The 18686-nt window shown below is 38.5% G+C and overlaps 1 protein-coding gene across 1 annotated transcript in view; it reads left to right on the forward strand.

Moving 5' to 3' along the window:
• The window catches only part of LOC112399158 (G2/mitotic-specific cyclin-B3), a gene marked incomplete at its 5' end in the record, with an annotated part of 28842 nt that overhangs the window by 3496 nt on the left and 6660 nt on the right, over nucleotides 1-18686 (forward strand). Inside the window, 3 exons of the mRNA XM_024744136.1 lie at nucleotides 625-720; nucleotides 2083-2175; nucleotides 16641-16778. Of these exons, the coding sequence (XP_024599904.1) occupies nucleotides 625-720; nucleotides 2083-2175; nucleotides 16641-16778 (327 nt within the window). The remainder of the gene's footprint in view (nucleotides 1-624; nucleotides 721-2082; nucleotides 2176-16640; nucleotides 16779-18686) is intronic.

Consider the following 18686-nt stretch of genomic DNA (forward strand, 5'->3'; position numbering starts at 1 on the left):
ATATAATATATATACGCTTTTCACTAGTGGTTAGACAATTTCTTTCAGGAAATTGCCTTTCTTAGTAATTGCAATCTGCATTACACTGGACCTTAGCTAAAGATGGGTTAAGTTCACAGAGGCATCTTCCAAGGAAGATGGTTTTTAAGTTGTTAATTGGAAGGACTAAGGGATGAAATTTGGCAAGCAGAAGAAGAAAGACCCCTCTTGTAGGCAGAACAACCTGGTTAAATGTGTAGAAGGGAGGAAAAGGCTAACAAGAAGATGAACTGGGCCAGATCAAAGCACTGAGACATAACAAGGGACCTAGGAAGACAGGTGACATAATTTGAAAGAGTAAGACAAGAATGTCTTTCTTGGAGAATCTTGAGCTTACCTGTAAAAATAGTGTCTGTTTCTTAGGGCAGAGCATGTGTGTACAGGAGGACTAAGCATTTCTTGGTTACTCAACAGTATGAGGATTACAGGGCCAAGGGGTGCTCTGTTATGGCCCAGGACATATAAGGCTTGAGGAACCTTAGGAGAAGATGACAGTGGGAAGAAAGGAGTCATTTTTTATGTATGTGTGCTAAGCTTTCCTTAGAATCTTTCTCTTAATATGTCTTTCTGGTGATTTCCAAGCAGATGACCCCACTGGAGGATATTGACAAGGACCACAGTGATCCATTTTTCAACTCAATATATGCTAAGGATATCTTCAGTTACATGAAGGAGAGAGAGGTGTGTAGGTGGTGAGGGTGAGGGGCAATGATTTCCAGTTCTCATTTTCTCATCACACATCCTTCAAATGCAAGTTTAAAGGGGAGGTAATAATGATGATGAAAACAATATTAGCAGCAACTGACATCTACTTGTAGCATACTATGAGTTAAACATTGTGCTAAGGGATTTATAAACATTATCTTGTTTAATTTTCCCAATAACTTCATGATGGTAGGTATTATTATCTCCTTTTTATAGTTGGAGGAAACTGCTCAGTCAACACAAATAGTATGTGGTAGATCTGGGATATGAACTAAAGTCTAATTACCTTGGAGACCATAAGTCTACACCTCTAATTGCTGAGGAGCTAATCTCAGACACAAAAATTGTCAAGCGGGCTCTTTCTGAGTGACTGCTCTTAGGGATCTTTTCCTTTCTCTGTGCAAGTTTCTGGCATCATATGTAAAACCAGACCTTTTATTCCAGCTCTCCAACCTGGTGAAATTTTCTTTCTCCTTTGAAATCTGCCAGTCTCTTTTACCACTAATATTCATCAATTCCAAATTTTCTTCTGTCTCAGTAGAACAGATGGGACCAAGGTTATCTACTAACTAGAATTTTAGCAAGCCATGCATAAGAGGAAGGATGAATATCTCATCTTCTCTCTAGAGACACAGCAATAGATTAACTGACTCCAGTGCCTGTACTTTTTCTAGTATACCTTGGAGGAAGCAAGAGATTACTATACTAAAAGTGCAGGCCTTAGCTCAGCAGTATTGGTTTCATTGGGGATCTTATGGGAGATTGGGATTGACATATATATTGACATATATACACTAACTAAAATCAATAACTAATAAGAACGTGCTATATAAAAAAATAAATAAAATTAAATTAAAAAAAAGATATGCAGAAACCTAGCCTCACCCCAGACCTTCTAAATTAGAATGTGAATTTTAAAGATCCCCAAGTATCTTTCACATATGCATGTTAAAGTTTGAGAAGGACTCCTCTACACAGCCTGGTATTGTGCTTTAGACTGAATTGCAAAGAAGGGGCAGAATCTCTTTGGTATTCATCTATAGTCATAGGTGTATTCCTGCCCATATTCCATATTCTCCTGGACTCCTCGATATCCACCCTGACACTTAAATATCATGTGTGTCCATTTCCTAAGGATAACTGAAACTTGTCTGGAAAAGGATACTTTTATCTGCCTCTATCTGATACCAGCTGAAAATAATGATTGAGAACCCTGAGGAAATTACTTAGGTTACAATTTTTTTCTGAGATATTAGTTGCAAATATTTTTTCCCAAGTTACAATTTTTGAACTACAGGAAGGGTTTATTTGTTAACACTTCTTTCTTCTTGCTGCCAGGAAAAGTTCATACTTAAAAAATACATGACCAGGCAGAATGATATCAACAGTGACATGAGGGCCATTCTCGTGGACTGGTTGGTGGAGGTGCAGGTAAGCCTGACAACTGCTGCCTTAAGGGGCTGATATTCTCTTTATCAATTATTCATTCAGCATTGCCAGGTCCCAAACGTAGTAAAAATTTACTGGGTCTACAGAGCTGAATAAGCCATGATTCCTGCCCTCAGGGAGCTTATGACCTAGGGGACAAGATAAAACAAGCAGGCAGATAAGAACAATACAAAGTAGAATATACTAAGTACTATAAGAATGTTATTAATAAGACACTCGGAGAACCCAGTGGAAGGAGAGATATTTCTAGAAAAGGCAATGATGGTATGTCAGTTTAATCATTCTCAAAATCCTGTAAAAGTATATCTTGTGATTTGGATAGGGGTTAGTGACAAAGTCTCTCAAGCTTTGGATGGGATGGGTAATAGGAAGAACATTGTAGCCCCAAACAGGGCAGATGGCTGTTTGTTGAGGGTTGGATGTTGAGGGAATATTGTTATGAATACTTAATTATCACTTTATACTAACAAAGGTAGCCCAGAATAGTACCTGGACGTAGTAGGTGTCAATAAATATTTGTTGAATGAATGGAATTGAAAGGATTGCTGTGGAGTTTGCAAGGAAATGTAAAGCATAGTATATGCCCAGCAGAGGCTTACTATATAATTGGGAAGAAAATGTAATATAGTTTAATATCCTTTAAGTACCAGAGTAATGGTTCAGGCTCACTTTGGAGTGACAGACCAGGGAAATGTGGTAGACATGGTATGTTTGAACATCAGCAAAGCATGAAAATGTCATCTTATGGAAATGATGCAAAATAGTAAATTAGATAAGAGTAGAATTTGAGTAAATCTTAAGTAAAATTGATCACAAAGATTGCTGATCATTACCAAGCAAGAAAGAGATTTCTAGTAGACTGCCAGTGGACTTTGTTCTGATCAATATTTTTATAAGTGATGTAGATGAGAACAGAGAAGATCATCTCATCAAATTCACAGATGGCATGAAACTGGGAGTAAGGGTAGGAAATAAATGGATAACAGATAAAACATCTCTAGCAGCTGGAATGATGAACTGAATCTTTTAATAAAAAAGCTTTTGTTGTTATTTTTATTGCACAAAATTCACAATTATTATAGCAAAGTAAGAAATTATAATTACTTATGATCCCACAACCTACAAACAGTGTTAACATTTGTGCGTGTTTATTATCCCCCGCTTTTTTTTAAACATCTTTATTGGAGTATAATTGCTTTACATTGTTGTGTTAGTTGCTGCTGTATAACAGAGTGAATCAGCTATATGTATACATATATCCCCATATCCCCTCCCTCTTGCGTCTCCCTCCCACCCTCCCTATCCCACCCCTCTAGGTGGTCACAAAGCATCGAGCTAATCTCCCTGTGCGATGCAGCTGCTTCCCACTAGTTATCTGTTTTACATTTGGTAGTGTATATATGTCAGTGCCACTCTCTCACTTCGTCTCGGCTTACCCTTCCCCCTCCCCGTGTCCTCAAGTCCATTCTCTACGTCTGCATCTTTTTTTTTGTTTGTTTTTGCGGTACATAGGCCTCTCACCGTTGTGGCCCTTCCCTTTGCGGAGCACAGGCTCCGGACACGCAGGCTCAGCGGCCATGGCTCACGGGCCCAGCCGCTCCGCGGCACGTGGGATCTTCCCGGACCGGGGCACGAACCCGCGTCCCCTACATCGGCAAGCGGACTCAACCACTGCACCACCAGGGAAGCCCTATGTCTGCATCTTTATTCCTGTCCTGGCCCTAGGATCTTCAGAACCATTTTTTTTTAAAGATTCCATATATATGTGTTAGCATACGGTATTTGTTTTTCTCTTTTTGACCTTTGTAACATTTTGGGATTGACTTTTATCACTCACCATAATTCCCTTGAGGTCTGTTCAAGTTGTGTGTATCAATAGTTCATTCCTTTTTATTGCTGAGTAGTATTCCATGGTATGGATGTACCAAGGTTAGTTTAACCCTTCACCCATTGAAGGCCATTTGGGTTGTTTCCAGTTTCTGAGACTGTGAAAAGAACATCTATAAACATTAATTTACAGAGTTTTATGTGAATATAAGTTTTCATTCCTAACAACAATACCCAGGAGTGGGATTGCTGTGTCATATGATAAATGTATGTTTAACTTAATGAGAAAATGCTACAGAGTGACTGTATCATCTTGCACTCTCACCTGCAGTGTATGAGAGTTCTAGCTGCTCTGAATTCCTGGTTAGCACTGGGTATTTTTTTTTTAAACTTTAGCCATATAGATGTGTAGAGGAATCTCACCATAGTTCTAATTTGCATTTACTAATGATGTTGAACATCATACTTGTCATCTGTGTATCCTCTTTGATGAAGTGTCTGTGTCTTTTGCCCAGTTTTAAATTGGGTAGTTTATTTTCTTTGTGTCAAGTTATGAGAGTTCTTTACATGTTCTGGATGCAAATCCTTTGTTGGATGTGTGATTTACAAACATATCCTACCAATCTGTAGTCTTTTGATTCTTTTACCTGTGTCTTTCACAGAGCAAAAATTTCTAACTTTGATAGTCCAGTTTTTCAATGTTTTCTGTATGGATTGCAATTTCTGTGTCATGTCTAAGAACTCTGCTTAAACCTAGGTCATGAATATTTTCTCCCATATTTTATCTAAAAGTTTTATAGCTTTAACATTAAATCTGTAATTCATTTTGAGTTAATTTTTGTATAAGGTATGCAGGTTTTGAAGTCAAGTTTCATTGTTTTGCATATGGATGTCTAATTGTTCTAATACCATTTGTGGAAAAATGTATTTTCTCCACTAAATTGCTTTTGCACCTTTGCCAAAAATCTGTTTGCCTTATTTGTGTGGGTCTATTTCTATACTTTTTTAAAATATTCTGTTTCATTGATCTGTGTCTGTCCCTTTGCCAGTATTGCAGCCTTTATTTCTATAGTTTTATAGTAAGTCTTAAAATGAGGTAACATGATTCTTCCAACTCTATTCTGTCTTTTTTTTCAAAATTGTTTTAGCTATTCTAGTGTCTTAGCCTTTCTAGACAAATTTTAGAATCAGTTTGTCTATATCTACTAAAAAAATCCCGCTGAGGGTTTGATTGGAATTGAATTACATCTTGTGCAGAAAAGAGTTAACGTAACAGGCATGATGCTGCTAGCCTTAGAAAGGCCTGTTTGCAAGGTTGCCCTTTGGCTGGCATCTGGGAACTTGATTGGCAAACAGTTCCCTCCTCGGATATAAAACTTTCTTTAAACACTAAGAGCAGCTCACTGTGCCTAAGTTGTGCAAACAATGTGGTTTATGCTGAACACTCACTCTCCTTCTGGAATTTTGATACATGTCAGTCAGAGCACCTTTGTAACTAGTCCACTAGTGATAACTGTGCCTAAACTCTTTGTGCAAACACTATGGTTTATTCTGAACACCTGCTTTCCTTTTGCGAGTCTGGAACTTTGGTCCATGTTAGGCAGAGTGTTTATGTGACCAGCTCCCAGTAAAATGTTAGGCACTGAGTCATTAATGAGCTTCCCTGTTACACAACACTTTACACGTATTGTTCCAGCTTATTGCTGGAGGAATTAACTGCATCCTGAGAGACTCTGCGGGAATAGGACTCTTGGAAGCTTGCTTCTGGTTTTCACCAATTTTTGCCCATGCTCCTTTTCTCTTTGCTTTGTATCTTTTGCTATAATAAATCATAGCCATGAATGTGACTATGTGCTGAGTCCTGTGAGTCATCCTAGGAATCATTGTACCTGGGGGTGGTCTTGGGGACCCCCAATACACATTTATAGGTGAATTTGAATAGAATCAACATTTTTTTCTATGTTGAATCTTCCAACCCATGAACCATGAATGTAGTATGTCTCTCATGTATTTAGATTTTCTTTGATTTTTTTTTAAAAAAACATACAGATCCTGTACATGTTTTGTTAGATTTATACCCAAATATTTTCTTTTTTGTAAGTATTGTAAATGGTATTTAAAAATTTTTTTGGTTTCCATTTGTACAGTGCCAATATGAAATATTGATATTTGTGTGTTGACCTTGTTTTCTATGATCTTGCTAAAACTCACTTATTAAATCTTAGGAGTTCTTTTTTTGGTAGATTTCTTGAAGTTATCTATATAGACAATTATGTCATTTGCAAATGGAGACAGTTTGATCCCTTTCCAGTCTGTATACATTTAACTTCATTTTTGTGTTTTATTGCACTGTGCAGGACTTCATTATGATGTTGATAGAATCAGTAAGAGTGGACAACCTTGTCTTGTCCCTGAGCTTCGGAATAAAGCAGTTAATCTTTCACCATTAGTATGATCTTAACTGTAGAGTTTTTGCTGCTACCTTTGATCAGGTTGAGAAATTTACTTTCCATTCTTAGTTTGGTGATATATATTTATCATGACAATGTTAAATTTGTCAAACGCTTTTTTCCTGCATCTATTGATTTTGTTTTTGACTTTAGCCTATTGATGTGGTGGATTATATTGATTTTTAAATATTGAAGCAGGCTCATATTCCTGGGATAAACTCCACTTGGTTCTGGAGTATTATTCTTATGTATTGCAAATCTTATATTCTAATATTTTGTTGAGGATTTTTGCATCTATGTTTATGATAGATGTTGGTCTGTAGTGTTCTTTTTAAAAATATTTGTGTACTGTATTTTTCTGGTTCTTTTGTTCTTTCTGGATGAACTAAAGAGCAAACAATGAAGAACAACAAAATAAATGAAATTAAAAATTCTCTAGAAGGAATCAATAGCAGAATAACTGAGGCAGAAGAACGGATAAGTGACCTGGAAGATAAAATAGAGGAAATAACTACAGCAGAGCAGAATAAAGAAAAAAGAATGAAAAGAATTGAGGACAGTCTCAGAGACCTCTGGGACAATATTAAACATACCAACATTTGAATTATAGGAGTCCCAGAAGAAGAAGAGAAAAAAGAAAGGGACTGAGAAAATATTTGAAGAGATTATAGTTGAAAACTTCCCTAACATGGGAAAAGAAATAGTCAGTCACATCTAGGAAGCGCAGAGAGTCCCATACAGGATAAATCCAAGCAGAGACATGCCAAGACACATATTAATAAAACTATCAAAAATTAAATACAAAATAAAAATATTAAAAGCAGCAAGGGAAAAGCAAAAAATAATATACAAGGGAATCCCCATAAGGTTAACAGCTGATCTTTCAGCAGAAACTCTGCGAGCCAGAAGGGAGCGGCAGGACATATTTAAAGTGATGAAAGGGAAAAACCTACAAACAAGATTACCCAGCAAGGATTTCATTCAGATTCGACAGAGAAATTAAAAACTTTACAGACAAGAAAAAGCTAAGAGAATTCAGCACCACCAAACCAGCTTTACAACAAACATTAAAGGAACTTCTCTAGGCAGGAAACACAAGAGAAGGAAAAGACCTACAATAACAAACCTGAAACAATTAAGAAAATGGTAATAGGAACATACATATTGATAACTACCTTAAAGGTAAATGGATTAAATGCTCCAACCAAAAGACATAGACTGGCTGAATGCATACAAAATCAAGACCCATTTATATATGCTGTCTACAAGAGACCCACTTCAGACCTAGGGATAGATACAGACTGAAAGAGAGGGGATGGAAAAAGATATTCCATGCAAATGGCAATCAAAAGAAAGCTGGAGTAGCAATTCTCATATCAGACAAAATAGACTTTAAAACAAAGACTATTACTAGAGACAAAGAAGGACACTACATAATGATCAAAGGATCAATCCAAGAAGAAGATATAACAATTGTAAATATTTATGCACCCAGCATAGGAACACCTCAGTAAGTAAGGCAAATGCTAACAGCCATAAAAGGGGAAATCGACAGTAACACAATGATAGTAGGGGACTTTAACACCCCAGTTTCACCAATGGACAGATCATCCAAAATGAAAATAAATAAGGAAACACAAGCTTTAAATGATACATTAAAGAAGATGGACTTAATTGATATTTATAGGACATTCCATCCAAAAACAACAGAATACTCTTCTCAGGTGTTCGTGGAACATTCTCCAGGACAGATCCAAACTATACAATGGTGGAAAGACAGCCTCTTCAACAAATGGTGCAGGGAAAACTGGACAGCTACATGTAAAAGAATGAAATTAGAACACTCCCTAACACCGTATACAAAAATAAACTCAAACGGTATTAAAGACCTAAATGTAAGGCCAGACACTGTAAAAATCTTAATGGAAAACATAGGCAGAACACTCTATGACATAAATCACAGCAAGATCCTTTTTGACCCACCCCCTAGAGAAATGGAAATAAAAACAAACAAATGGGACCTAATGAAACTTAAAAGCTTTTGAACAGCAAAAGAAATCATAAAGAAGATGAAAAGATGACCCTCAGAATGGGAGAAAATATTTGCAAAGGAAGCAACTGACAAAGGATTAATCTCCAAAATTTACAAGCAGCTCATGCAGCTCAATATCAAAACAACGAACAACCCAATCCAAAAATGTGAAGAAGACCTAAATAGACATTTCTCCAAAGGAGATTTACAGATTGCGACCAAACACATGAAAGGATGCTCAACATCACTAATCATTAGACAAGTACAAATCAAAACTACAATGAGGTATTTCCTCACACCAGTAAGAATGGCCATCATCAAAAAATCTAGAAACAATAAGTGCTGGAGAGGGTGTGGAGAAAAGGGAACCCTCTTGCACTGTTGGTGGGAATGTAAACTGATACAGCCACTATGGAGAACAGTATGCAGGTTCCTTAGAAACCTAAAAATAGAACTCCATATGACCCAGCAATCCCACTATTGGGCATATACCCCGAGAAAACCATAATTCAAAGTCATATACCACTATGTTCACTGCACCTCTATTTACAGTAGCCAGGATATGGAAGCAACCTAAGTGTCCATTGACAGATGAATGGATAAAGAAGTTGTGGCACTTATATACAGTGGAATATTAACTCGGCCATAAAAAATGAAATTGAGTTGTTTGTAGTGAGATTGATGGGCCTAGAGTCTGTCTTACAGAGTGAAGTAAGTCATAAAGAGAAAAACAAATACTATATGCTAAAACGTATATATGGAATGTAAGCAAAAAAAAGTAAGGTTCTGAAGAACCTAAGGGCAGGACAGGAATGAAGACCCAGACGTAGAGAATGGACTTGAGGACACGGGGAGTGGGAAGGTTAAGCTGGGATGCAGTGCGAGAATAACATTGACCTATATACACTACCAAATGTAAAATAGATAGCTAGTGGGAAGCAGCTGCATTCCAGAGGGAGATCAACTTGGTGCTTTGTTACCACCTAGATGGGTGGGATAGGGAGAGTTGGAGGGAGATGTAAGAGGGAGGGAATATGGGGATATATCTATACATATAGCTGATTCACTTTGTTATACAGCAGAAAGTAACAAAACATTGTAAACCAATTATACTCCAATAAAGATGTTAAAAATATAATTTGGGAAGTATTCCCTTCTCTTCTCTTTTCTAGAAGAGATGTGTAGAATTTATGTTATTCATTCTTTAAATGTTTGGTAGAATTCACATGTGAAACCATCTGGGCCTGAAGTTTTTTCTTTTCTCTGAAGAATTTTATCTAAGAATATAATTTCTTTAATAGTTATGAGATTATTCAAGTTATCTATTCATGTCAGATGAAATTTGGAACTTTGTGGTTTTCAAAGAATTGGTCCTTTCATTTAAGTTGTTGTATTTATGTTCATAGCATTTCCTGATTATGCTTTCATTCTTGATATTTGGTAATGTGTGTGTTCTCTCTTTTTGTTTATCAGTCTTGCTAGGAGTTTATCATTTTTATTGATATTTGCAAAGAACCAGGTTTTGCTTTTATTTGTTTTCTGTTTTCAGTTTTATTGATATCTACGCTAATTTTTATTGTTTCCTTTTTCTTGTTTTGGGTTTAAGTTGCTCTTCTTTTCGTAGTTTGAGGTGGAAGATTAGATTATTGACTTCAGACTTTTCTTATTTCCTTTTCATTTAATTTACTTTTTTATTTTTTAATTTAAAAATTTTTCACACACACACACACAGTATTTTATTTTTACAAGAGATAAATAAACTGCCACCAAGCATTATTTCCTGATGATGCACATTCTATCTGGTGTGAGGTGATACCTCATTGTAGTTTTGATTTGCGTTTCTCTAATAATTAGTGATGTTGAGCAGCTTTTCATGTGCTTCTTGGCCATCTGTATGTCTTCTTTGAAGAAATGTCTATTTAGGTCTTCTGCCCATTTTTGGATTGGGTTGTTTGTTTCTTTAATGTTGAGGTGCATGAGCTGTTTGTATATTTTGGAGATTAATCCTTTGTCCGTTGATTCATTTGTAAGTATTTTCTCCCATTCTGAGGTTTGTCTTTTTGTCTTCTTTATGGTTCCCTTTGTTGCGCAAAAGCTTTGAAGTTTCATTAGGTCCCATTTGTTTATTTTTGTTTTTATTTCCATTACTCTAGTAGGTGGATCAAAAAAGACCTTGCTGTGATTTATGTCATAGAGGGTTCTTCCTGTGTTTTCCTCTAAGAGTTTTATAGTGTCTGGTGTCACATTTAGGTCTCGAATCCATTTTGAGTTTATTTTTGTGCATGGTGTGAGGGAGTGTTCTAATTTCATTCTTTTACATGTAGCTGTCCAGTTTTCCCAGCACCACTTATTGAAGAGACTGTCTTTTCTCTGATGTATATCTTTGCCTCCTTTGTCATCGATTAATTGACCATAATTGGTTATGGTTAATCAATTGGTTAATCAATTGGTTAATCAATTGGTTAATCTCTGGGCATTCTATCTTATTCCGTTGATCTATGTTTCTGCTTTTGTGCCAGTACTGTATTGTCTTGATTACTGCAGCTTTGTAGTATAGTCTGAAGTAAGGGAGTCTGATTCCTCCAGCTCCGTTTTTTTCCCTCAAGACTGCTTTGGTTATTCGGAGCCTTTTGTGTCTCCATACAAATTTTAAGATGATTTGTTCTAGTTCCGTAAATGTCATTGGTAATTTGATGGGGATTGCATTGAATCTGTAGTTTGCTTTGGGTAGTATAGTCATTTTCACAATATTGATTCTTCCAATCCAAGAACATGATATATCTCTCCATCTGTTGATATCATCTTTAATTTCTTTCATCAGTGTCTTACAGTTTTCTGCATACAGGTCTTTGGTATCCTTAGGTAGATTTATTCCTAGGTATTTTATTGTTTTTGTTGCAATGGTAAATGGGAGTGTTTCCATAATTTCTGTTTCAGATTTTTCATCATTAGTGTATAGGAATGCAAGAGATTTCTGTGCATTAATTTTGTATCCTGCAGCTTTACCAAATTCATTGATTAGTTCTAGTAGTTTTCTGGTGGCATTTTTAGAATTCTCTATGTATAATATCGTGTCATCTACAAACAGTGACAGTTTTACTTTTTCTATTCCAGTTTCTATTCCTTTTATTTATTTTTCTTCTCTGGTTGCCGTGGCTAGGACTTCCAAAACTGTGTTGAATAATAGTGGTGAGAATGGACATCCGTGTCTCTTTCCTGATCTTAGAGGAAATGCTTTCAGTTTTTCAGCACTGAGAATGATGTTTACTGTGGGTTTGTCATATGTGGCCTTTATTATGTTGAGGTATGTTCCCTCTATGCCCACTTTCTGGAGAGTTTTTCCATAAATGGGTGTTGAATTTTGTCAAAAGCTTTTTCTGCATCTATTGAGGTGATCATATGGATTTTAGTCTTCACTTGGTTAGTATGGTGTATCACATTGATTGATTTGCATATATTGAAGAATCCTTGCATCCCTGGGATAAATCCCACTTGATCGTGGTGTATGATCCTTTTAATGGGTTGTCGGATTCTGTTTGCTAGTATTTTGTTGAGCATTTTTGCATCTATATTCATCAGTGATATTGGTCTGTAATTTTCTTTTTTTTTCTTTTTTTAACATCTTTATTGGAGTATAATTGCTTTACAACGGTGTGTTAGTTTCTGCTTTATAACAAAGTGAATCAGTTATACATATACATATGTTTCCATGTCTCTTCCCTGTTGCGTCTCCCTCCATCCCACCCTCCCTATGCCACCTCTCTAGGTGGTCACAAAGCACCGAGCTGATCTCCCTGTGCTATGTGGCTGCTTCCCACTAGCTATCTATTTTACATTTGCTAGTGTATATATGTCCATGCCACTCTCTCACTTTGTCAGAGCTTACCCTTACCCCTCCCCATATCCTGAAGTCCATTCTCTAATAGTTCTCTGTCTTTATTCCCATCTTGCCCCTGGTTCTTCATGACCGTTTTTTCTTTTTCCCTTAGATTCCATATATATGTGTTAGCATGCACTATTTGTTTTTCTCTTTCTGACTTACTTCACTCTGTATGACAGACTCTAGGTCCAACCACCTCACTACAAATAACTCAGTTTCAATCGTTTTTATGCCTGAGTAATATTCCATTGTATATATGTGCCACATCTTCTTTATCCATTCATCTGTTGATGGACACTTAGGTTGCTTCAGTGTCCTAGGTATTGTAAATAGAGCTGCAATGAACATTTTGGTCCATGACTCTTTTTGAATTATGGTTTTCTCAGGGTATATTCCCAGTAGTGGGATTGCTGGGTCGTATGGTAGTTCTATTTTTAGTTTTTTAAGGAACTTCCATACTGTTCTTTATAGTGGCTGTATGGATTTACATTCCCACCAACAGTGCAAGAGGGTTCCCTTTTCTCCACATCCTCTCCAGCATTTACTGTTTCTAGATTTTTTGATGATGGCCATTCTGACCGACAGCATTTTGTGTTCTGCAATTTTTTGATGATGCCCATTCTGACCGGTGTGAGATGATATCTCATTGTAGTTTTGATTTGCGTGTCTCTAATGATTAATGATGTTGAGCATTCTTTCATGTGTTTGTTGGCAATCTGTAAATCTTCTTTGGATAAATGTCTGTTTAGGTCTTCAACCCATTTTTGGATTGGGTTGTTTGTTTTTTGATATTGAGCTGCATGAGCTGCTTGTAAATTTTGGAGATTAATCCTTTGTCAGTTGTTTCATTGGCAAATATTTTCTCCCATTCTGAGGGTTCTCGTTTGGTCTTGTTTATGGTTCCCTTTGCTGTGCAAAAGCCTTTAAGTTTCATTAGGTCCCATTTGTTGATTTTTGTTTTTATTTCCATTACTCTAGGAGGTGGGTCAAAAGATCAAAAGCTTTCTCTGCATCTATTGAGATGATCATATGGTTTTTCTCCTTCAATTTTTTAATATGGTGTATCACATTGATTGATTTCCATATATTGAAGAATCCTTGCATTCCTGAAATAAACCCCACTTGATCGTGGTGTATGATCCTTTTAATGTGTTGTTGGATTCTGTTTGCTAGTATTTTGTTGAGGATTTTTGCGTCTATGTTCATCAGTGATATTGGCCTTTAGTTTTCTTTCTCTTTGGCATCTTTGTCTGGTTTTGGTAGGGTGATGGTGGCCTCATAGAATGCGTTTGGGAGTGTTCCTTCCTCTGCTACGTTTTGGAAGTGTTTGAGAAGGACAGGTGTTAGCTCTTCTCTAAATGTTTGATAGAATTTGCCTGTGAAGCCATATGGTCCTGGGCTTTTGTTTGTTGGAAGATTTTTAATCACAGTTTCAATTTCAGTGCTTGTGGTTGGTCTGTGCATATTTCCTATTTCTTCCTGGTTCAGTCTCGGCACGTTGTGCATTTCTAAGAATTTGTCCATTTCTTCCAGGTTGTCCATTTTTTCGGCATAGATTTGCTTGTAGTAGTCTCTCATGATCCTTTGCATTTCTGCAGTGTCAGTTGTTACTTCTCCTTTTTCATTTCTAATTCTATTGATTTGAGTCTTCTCCCTTTTTATCTTGATGAGTCCGGTGAATGGTTTATCCATTTGGTTTATCTTCTTAAAAAACCAGCTTTTAGTTTTTTTGATCTTTGCTTTCGTTTCCTTCATTTCTTTTTCATTTATTTCTGATCTGATCTTCATGATTTCTTTCCTTCTGCTAACTTTGGGCTTTTTTTGTTCTTCTTTCTCAATTGCTTTAGGTGCAAGGTTAGGTTGTTTATTTGAGATTTTTCCTGTTTCTTAAGGTAGGATTGTATTGCTATAAACTTCCCTCTTAGAATTGCTTTTGCTGCATCCCATAGGTTTTGTGTCGTCGTGTCTTCATTATCATTTGTTTTTAGGTATGTTTTTATTTCCTCTTTGATTTCTTCAGTGATCACTTGGTTATTAAGTAGTGTATTGTTTAGCCTCCATGTGTGTGTATTTTTTACTGATCTTTTCCTGTAATTGATATCTAGTCTCATAGCATTGTGGTCGGAAAAGATAGTTGATACGATTTCAATTTTCTTAAATTTACCAGGGCTTGATTTGTGACCCAAGATATGCTCTATCCTGGAGAATGTTCCATGAGCACTTGAGAAGAATGTGTATTCTGTTGTTTTTGGATGGAATGTCCTATAAATATCAATTGAGTCCATCTTGTTTAACGTATCATTTAAAGCTTTTGTTTCTTATTTATTTTGTTTTTGGATGATGTTTCCATTGTTGAAAGTGGGGTGTTAAAGTCCCCTACTATGATTGTCAGTTTTACTGTCGATTTCTCCTTTTATGGCTGTTAGCCGTTGCCGTATGTATTGAGGTGCTCGTATGTTGGGTGCATATAAATTTATAATTTTTATATCTTTTTCTTGCATTGATCCCTTGATCATTATGTAGTGTCCTTCCTTGTCTCTTGTAACATTCTGTTTCCAAGATTGTTCATCTTTGCTATCATTATTCTGAATTCTTTTTCAGGTAGACTGCCTATTTCCTCTTCATTCCCAAAGTCCACTGCCTCAATTTTGGGTGATTCGTAGTCTATTCAGGTGGTCCAGAGATACAGGTTACATCAAGTTGATTGTGGAGGTTTAATGGGCTGCTTCTGAGGCTGCAAGGAAAAAATTCCTTTTCTCTTCTTTGTTTGCACAGCTCCTGGAGCTCAGCTTCAGATTTGGCCCTGCCTCTTCATATAGGTTGCCCTCTGGTGTCAACAGGAGGGAGTTAAAGGGGAACTACCATACGACCCAGCAATCCCACTACTGGGCATATACCCTGAGAAAACTATAATTCAGAAAGAGTCATGTAGCAAAATGTTCATTGCAGGTCTATTTACAATAGCCAGGAGATGGAAGCAACTTAAGTATCCATCATCAGATGAATGGATAAAGAAGTTGTGGCACATATATACAGTGGAATATTACTCAGCCATAAAAAGAAACGAAATTGAGCTATTTGTAATGAGGTGGATGGACCTAGATAGAGTCTGTCATACAGAGTGAAGTCAGAAGTACGCCAATAAAGATGTTAAAAAAAAAAAGAGGAGTGGCTGATTCGCGGGCTCTGCCTCCTCAGGCTGCGGAGAGGGAGGTGTATAGAAGGTGGGGTGAGCCTGTGGAGGCAGAGGCCCGAGTGACATTGCAACAGCCTGAGGTGTGCTTTGTGTTCTCCTGGGGAAGTTTTCCCTGGATCACAGGACGCTGGCAGTGGTGGGCTGCATAGGCTTCTTGGAGGGGAGCTGTGGATAGTGATCTGTGCTTGCACACAGGAGTTTTGGTGGCTTCAGGAGCAGCGTTAGCAATTCATGCCCATCTCTGTTGTCTGCGGTGGTTGCCAGCGGTTTGTGCCCATCTCTGAAGCTCTTTTAAGCAGTGTTCTGAATCTCCTCTCCTCGCGCACCCTGAAACAATGGTCTCTTGCCTCTTAGGCAGTTCCGGACCTTTTCCCGGACTCCCTCCCTGCTAGCTGTGGCGCACTAGCCCCATTCAGGAATTGTCTTTTTTTTTCTTTTTTCTGTTTGCCCTACCCAGGTACGTGGGGAGTTTCTTGCCTTTTCGGAAGTCTGAGGTCTTCTGCCAGCATTCAGTAGCTGTTCTGTAGGAGTTGTTCCACATGTAGATGTATTTTCGATGTATTTGTGGGGAGGAAGGTTATCTCCACGTCTTACTCCTCTGACATCTTGAAGATGTCTCCCTATTATCTGAATGCCTCTTTGAAGTGGATGCTTTGGCAATCAGAGCTTAAGTCAGGCACTTGCATTACAAAAAGTCAACCTTCAGGGTTTACACTACAAAGTAGCAAATGGGGAAAGCAAGAATCTAAGTTTTGGAGATGAAAGAGAGAGGGTGTGTTCACTCAAGGTGCTCATAGAGAAGGCAGAGCATCTCCCTCTGATGTAAGATTGGTCACTTACCCAAATGTGTAGGGATAGATAATGCCAGGGTCCTCAAAGGCACTAGAGATGTAGCCAGACCCCTAACTGAATGAGTTCTTGCATTCATAGCAGAGTTTCAGCTGGCCAGGCCTGGTAACACCACTGTCCTCAATATCACAGACCAGGTAATTACACCTATCTGGATGTGCCTTTGGAGTTGGACAATATGTGGATTCCTGCCCTGTTTGTGTGTTCCTCCAGATGACCTTTGAGATGAGTCATGAGACCCTGTACTTGGCAGTGAAGCTGGTAGATCACTACCTTATGGAGGTAATATGCAAGAGGGACAAGCTACAACTCCTTGGTTCCACTGCTTTTCTGATTGCAGCAAAATTTGAGGTGAGCCTGAGTCCATAGGACCTGGAGAAAACTAATCAATCGGTTTCTGTCCAAGCCAGATATATATGTATGTATGTATGTATGTATGTGCATTTACATATGTATGTATATGTGTGTATATGCATGCATGTGTATAATGTGTATGTATATATTATATACATGTATATACATATATATACGCATGTGTGTACATTCGCATGTGTATATTTGTGTGTGTATACAATTACATACATGCACACAAATAACTTTTCCTACCGATTTTTTGTCTTCCTAAACAGGGAAACTGGTGTTGGGTGCAAATGGTGGTGTATTTGTTTCCTGGCGTCAACAAAATTCTCCCTTTTCCTCTTTGAAGATGTGTGTAGGTGGACATATTACTAGTTAGATGGATTGTTCTTTTTAAAGCTTCCTTCTGGACCATAATTTTCTGTCCCCACCCCATTTTCTTCTTCCAGCAACTCCACCTCTGTCTAGTGGAGTCTTGAATTGCTTATATAAGGAGGCATTTCCAAATCTAGGTGCTGGAGACATTTAAGAGAAAATGGCCTTGTGTAGATGGTAGTGAGTCCAAGTAAATTAGTTATTTTTGAAGTAGCAGTATAAAAACAAGTAGCTGGCCTTTGCTTCATAACCATATCCATCTAACTACTTTATCTGAGTCTTTCCTCTTCCTTAGATGCTAAATGTTCTTGTTCTACTCTCATTTTTCCTTCAGATAGGCTAATAGTATAAAACCTTAGGGTTTAGGAACAGAGAAGTAGCAACTTTTATGAGTACAAAAACCTTTAGAACTGTGGATTTGTCTTTGTGTTCCTTACTCAGCTCTATCCCTAACTAGCTTTCTGTTTCCCTTCTTCATTCTCTCCTTTACTCACTAGCTCCTACCTCTATCAGTACCTCCCTCTCTAACTCCACCCCTCCTTTGCTCCTTACTTGCCTCCCTCTCTTGCCACTTCCGGCCCTCCACTTCCGGCCCTCACTGCACTTCCACCCTCTCTTCACTTCTGCTCTCTCTCCACTTCTGCCCTTGCTCCACTTCCACCCTCGCTCCACTTCTGCCCTTTTCCACTTCTGCCCTTGCTCGGTAGCTCCCTTCTTCCCTCCAGCCTTCTTTCAATCCCTTCCTTGATCCCTCAATCCCTGTTTTGTACACTTGCTCACTCCATGCTGGGCCCCTCCCTCCATCCCACCCACCCACTCTCTGTTGCTCTTTCTAACTCTCCTTTTCTCTATCCTTCTCTCGCTCACTCCTTCCCCTCCTCACTTGATCCCTCCTTCCATGACCCTCTCCCTTCCACCCTGGTTCTATCCCTCACTCCTCCATGCCTTCCCACCCACCTACCCACCCCATCACGCCTTCCCTTCTACTCCACCCTCCTCTCTTCCACCCTCCCTCCCTTCCTCCCTTCCTGTCCCTTTCCTTTGTTCACTCTCTTCTCTCCTTCCCTAGCTAATGCTCTTCCCTCTGTCACATCCTCTCTCCCTTCCTCCTCCTTCCCTCTCCTCCCTGTTGCTTCTCTAGTATGTGCTCCCCTCCCTCCTCCTTTGCTTCCTCCTCCCCTCCTCCCTCACCCTTCCTCTTCTGCTGGTTCCTTCTCTCCCCTTCCTGCTTGCTCCTTCCCTCCGTATCTCCCATCCTTGCTCCATGGTACTCTGGCACCATGACTCCCCCCACCTTAACTTCCTTACACCCTCCTTCCCTGTCTCCTTCCTTTGTCCTCCTTCTCTCTCTTCTTCCTTCCTCCCTCCCTCCCTCCCTTGTTCTCCCCATTTCCCTCTCTGGCTCACTTCCTTCTCTACTGTCTTGCTCCCTGGTTCCCTTGCTCCCCCTCACTCCCTGCTCCCTCTCTGCTCAGCTCCCTCTCACTCACTTCCGTGGTCACTCCCTCCCACCCACTCATGCTTGTT

The sequence above is a fragment of the Neophocaena asiaeorientalis genome, unplaced genomic scaffold (genome assembly GCF_003031525.2).
Source record: "Neophocaena asiaeorientalis asiaeorientalis breed wild unplaced genomic scaffold, Neophocaena_asiaeorientalis_V1.1 scaffold1434, whole genome shotgun sequence".
Taxonomy (NCBI): domain Eukaryota; kingdom Metazoa; phylum Chordata; class Mammalia; order Artiodactyla; family Phocoenidae; genus Neophocaena; species Neophocaena asiaeorientalis.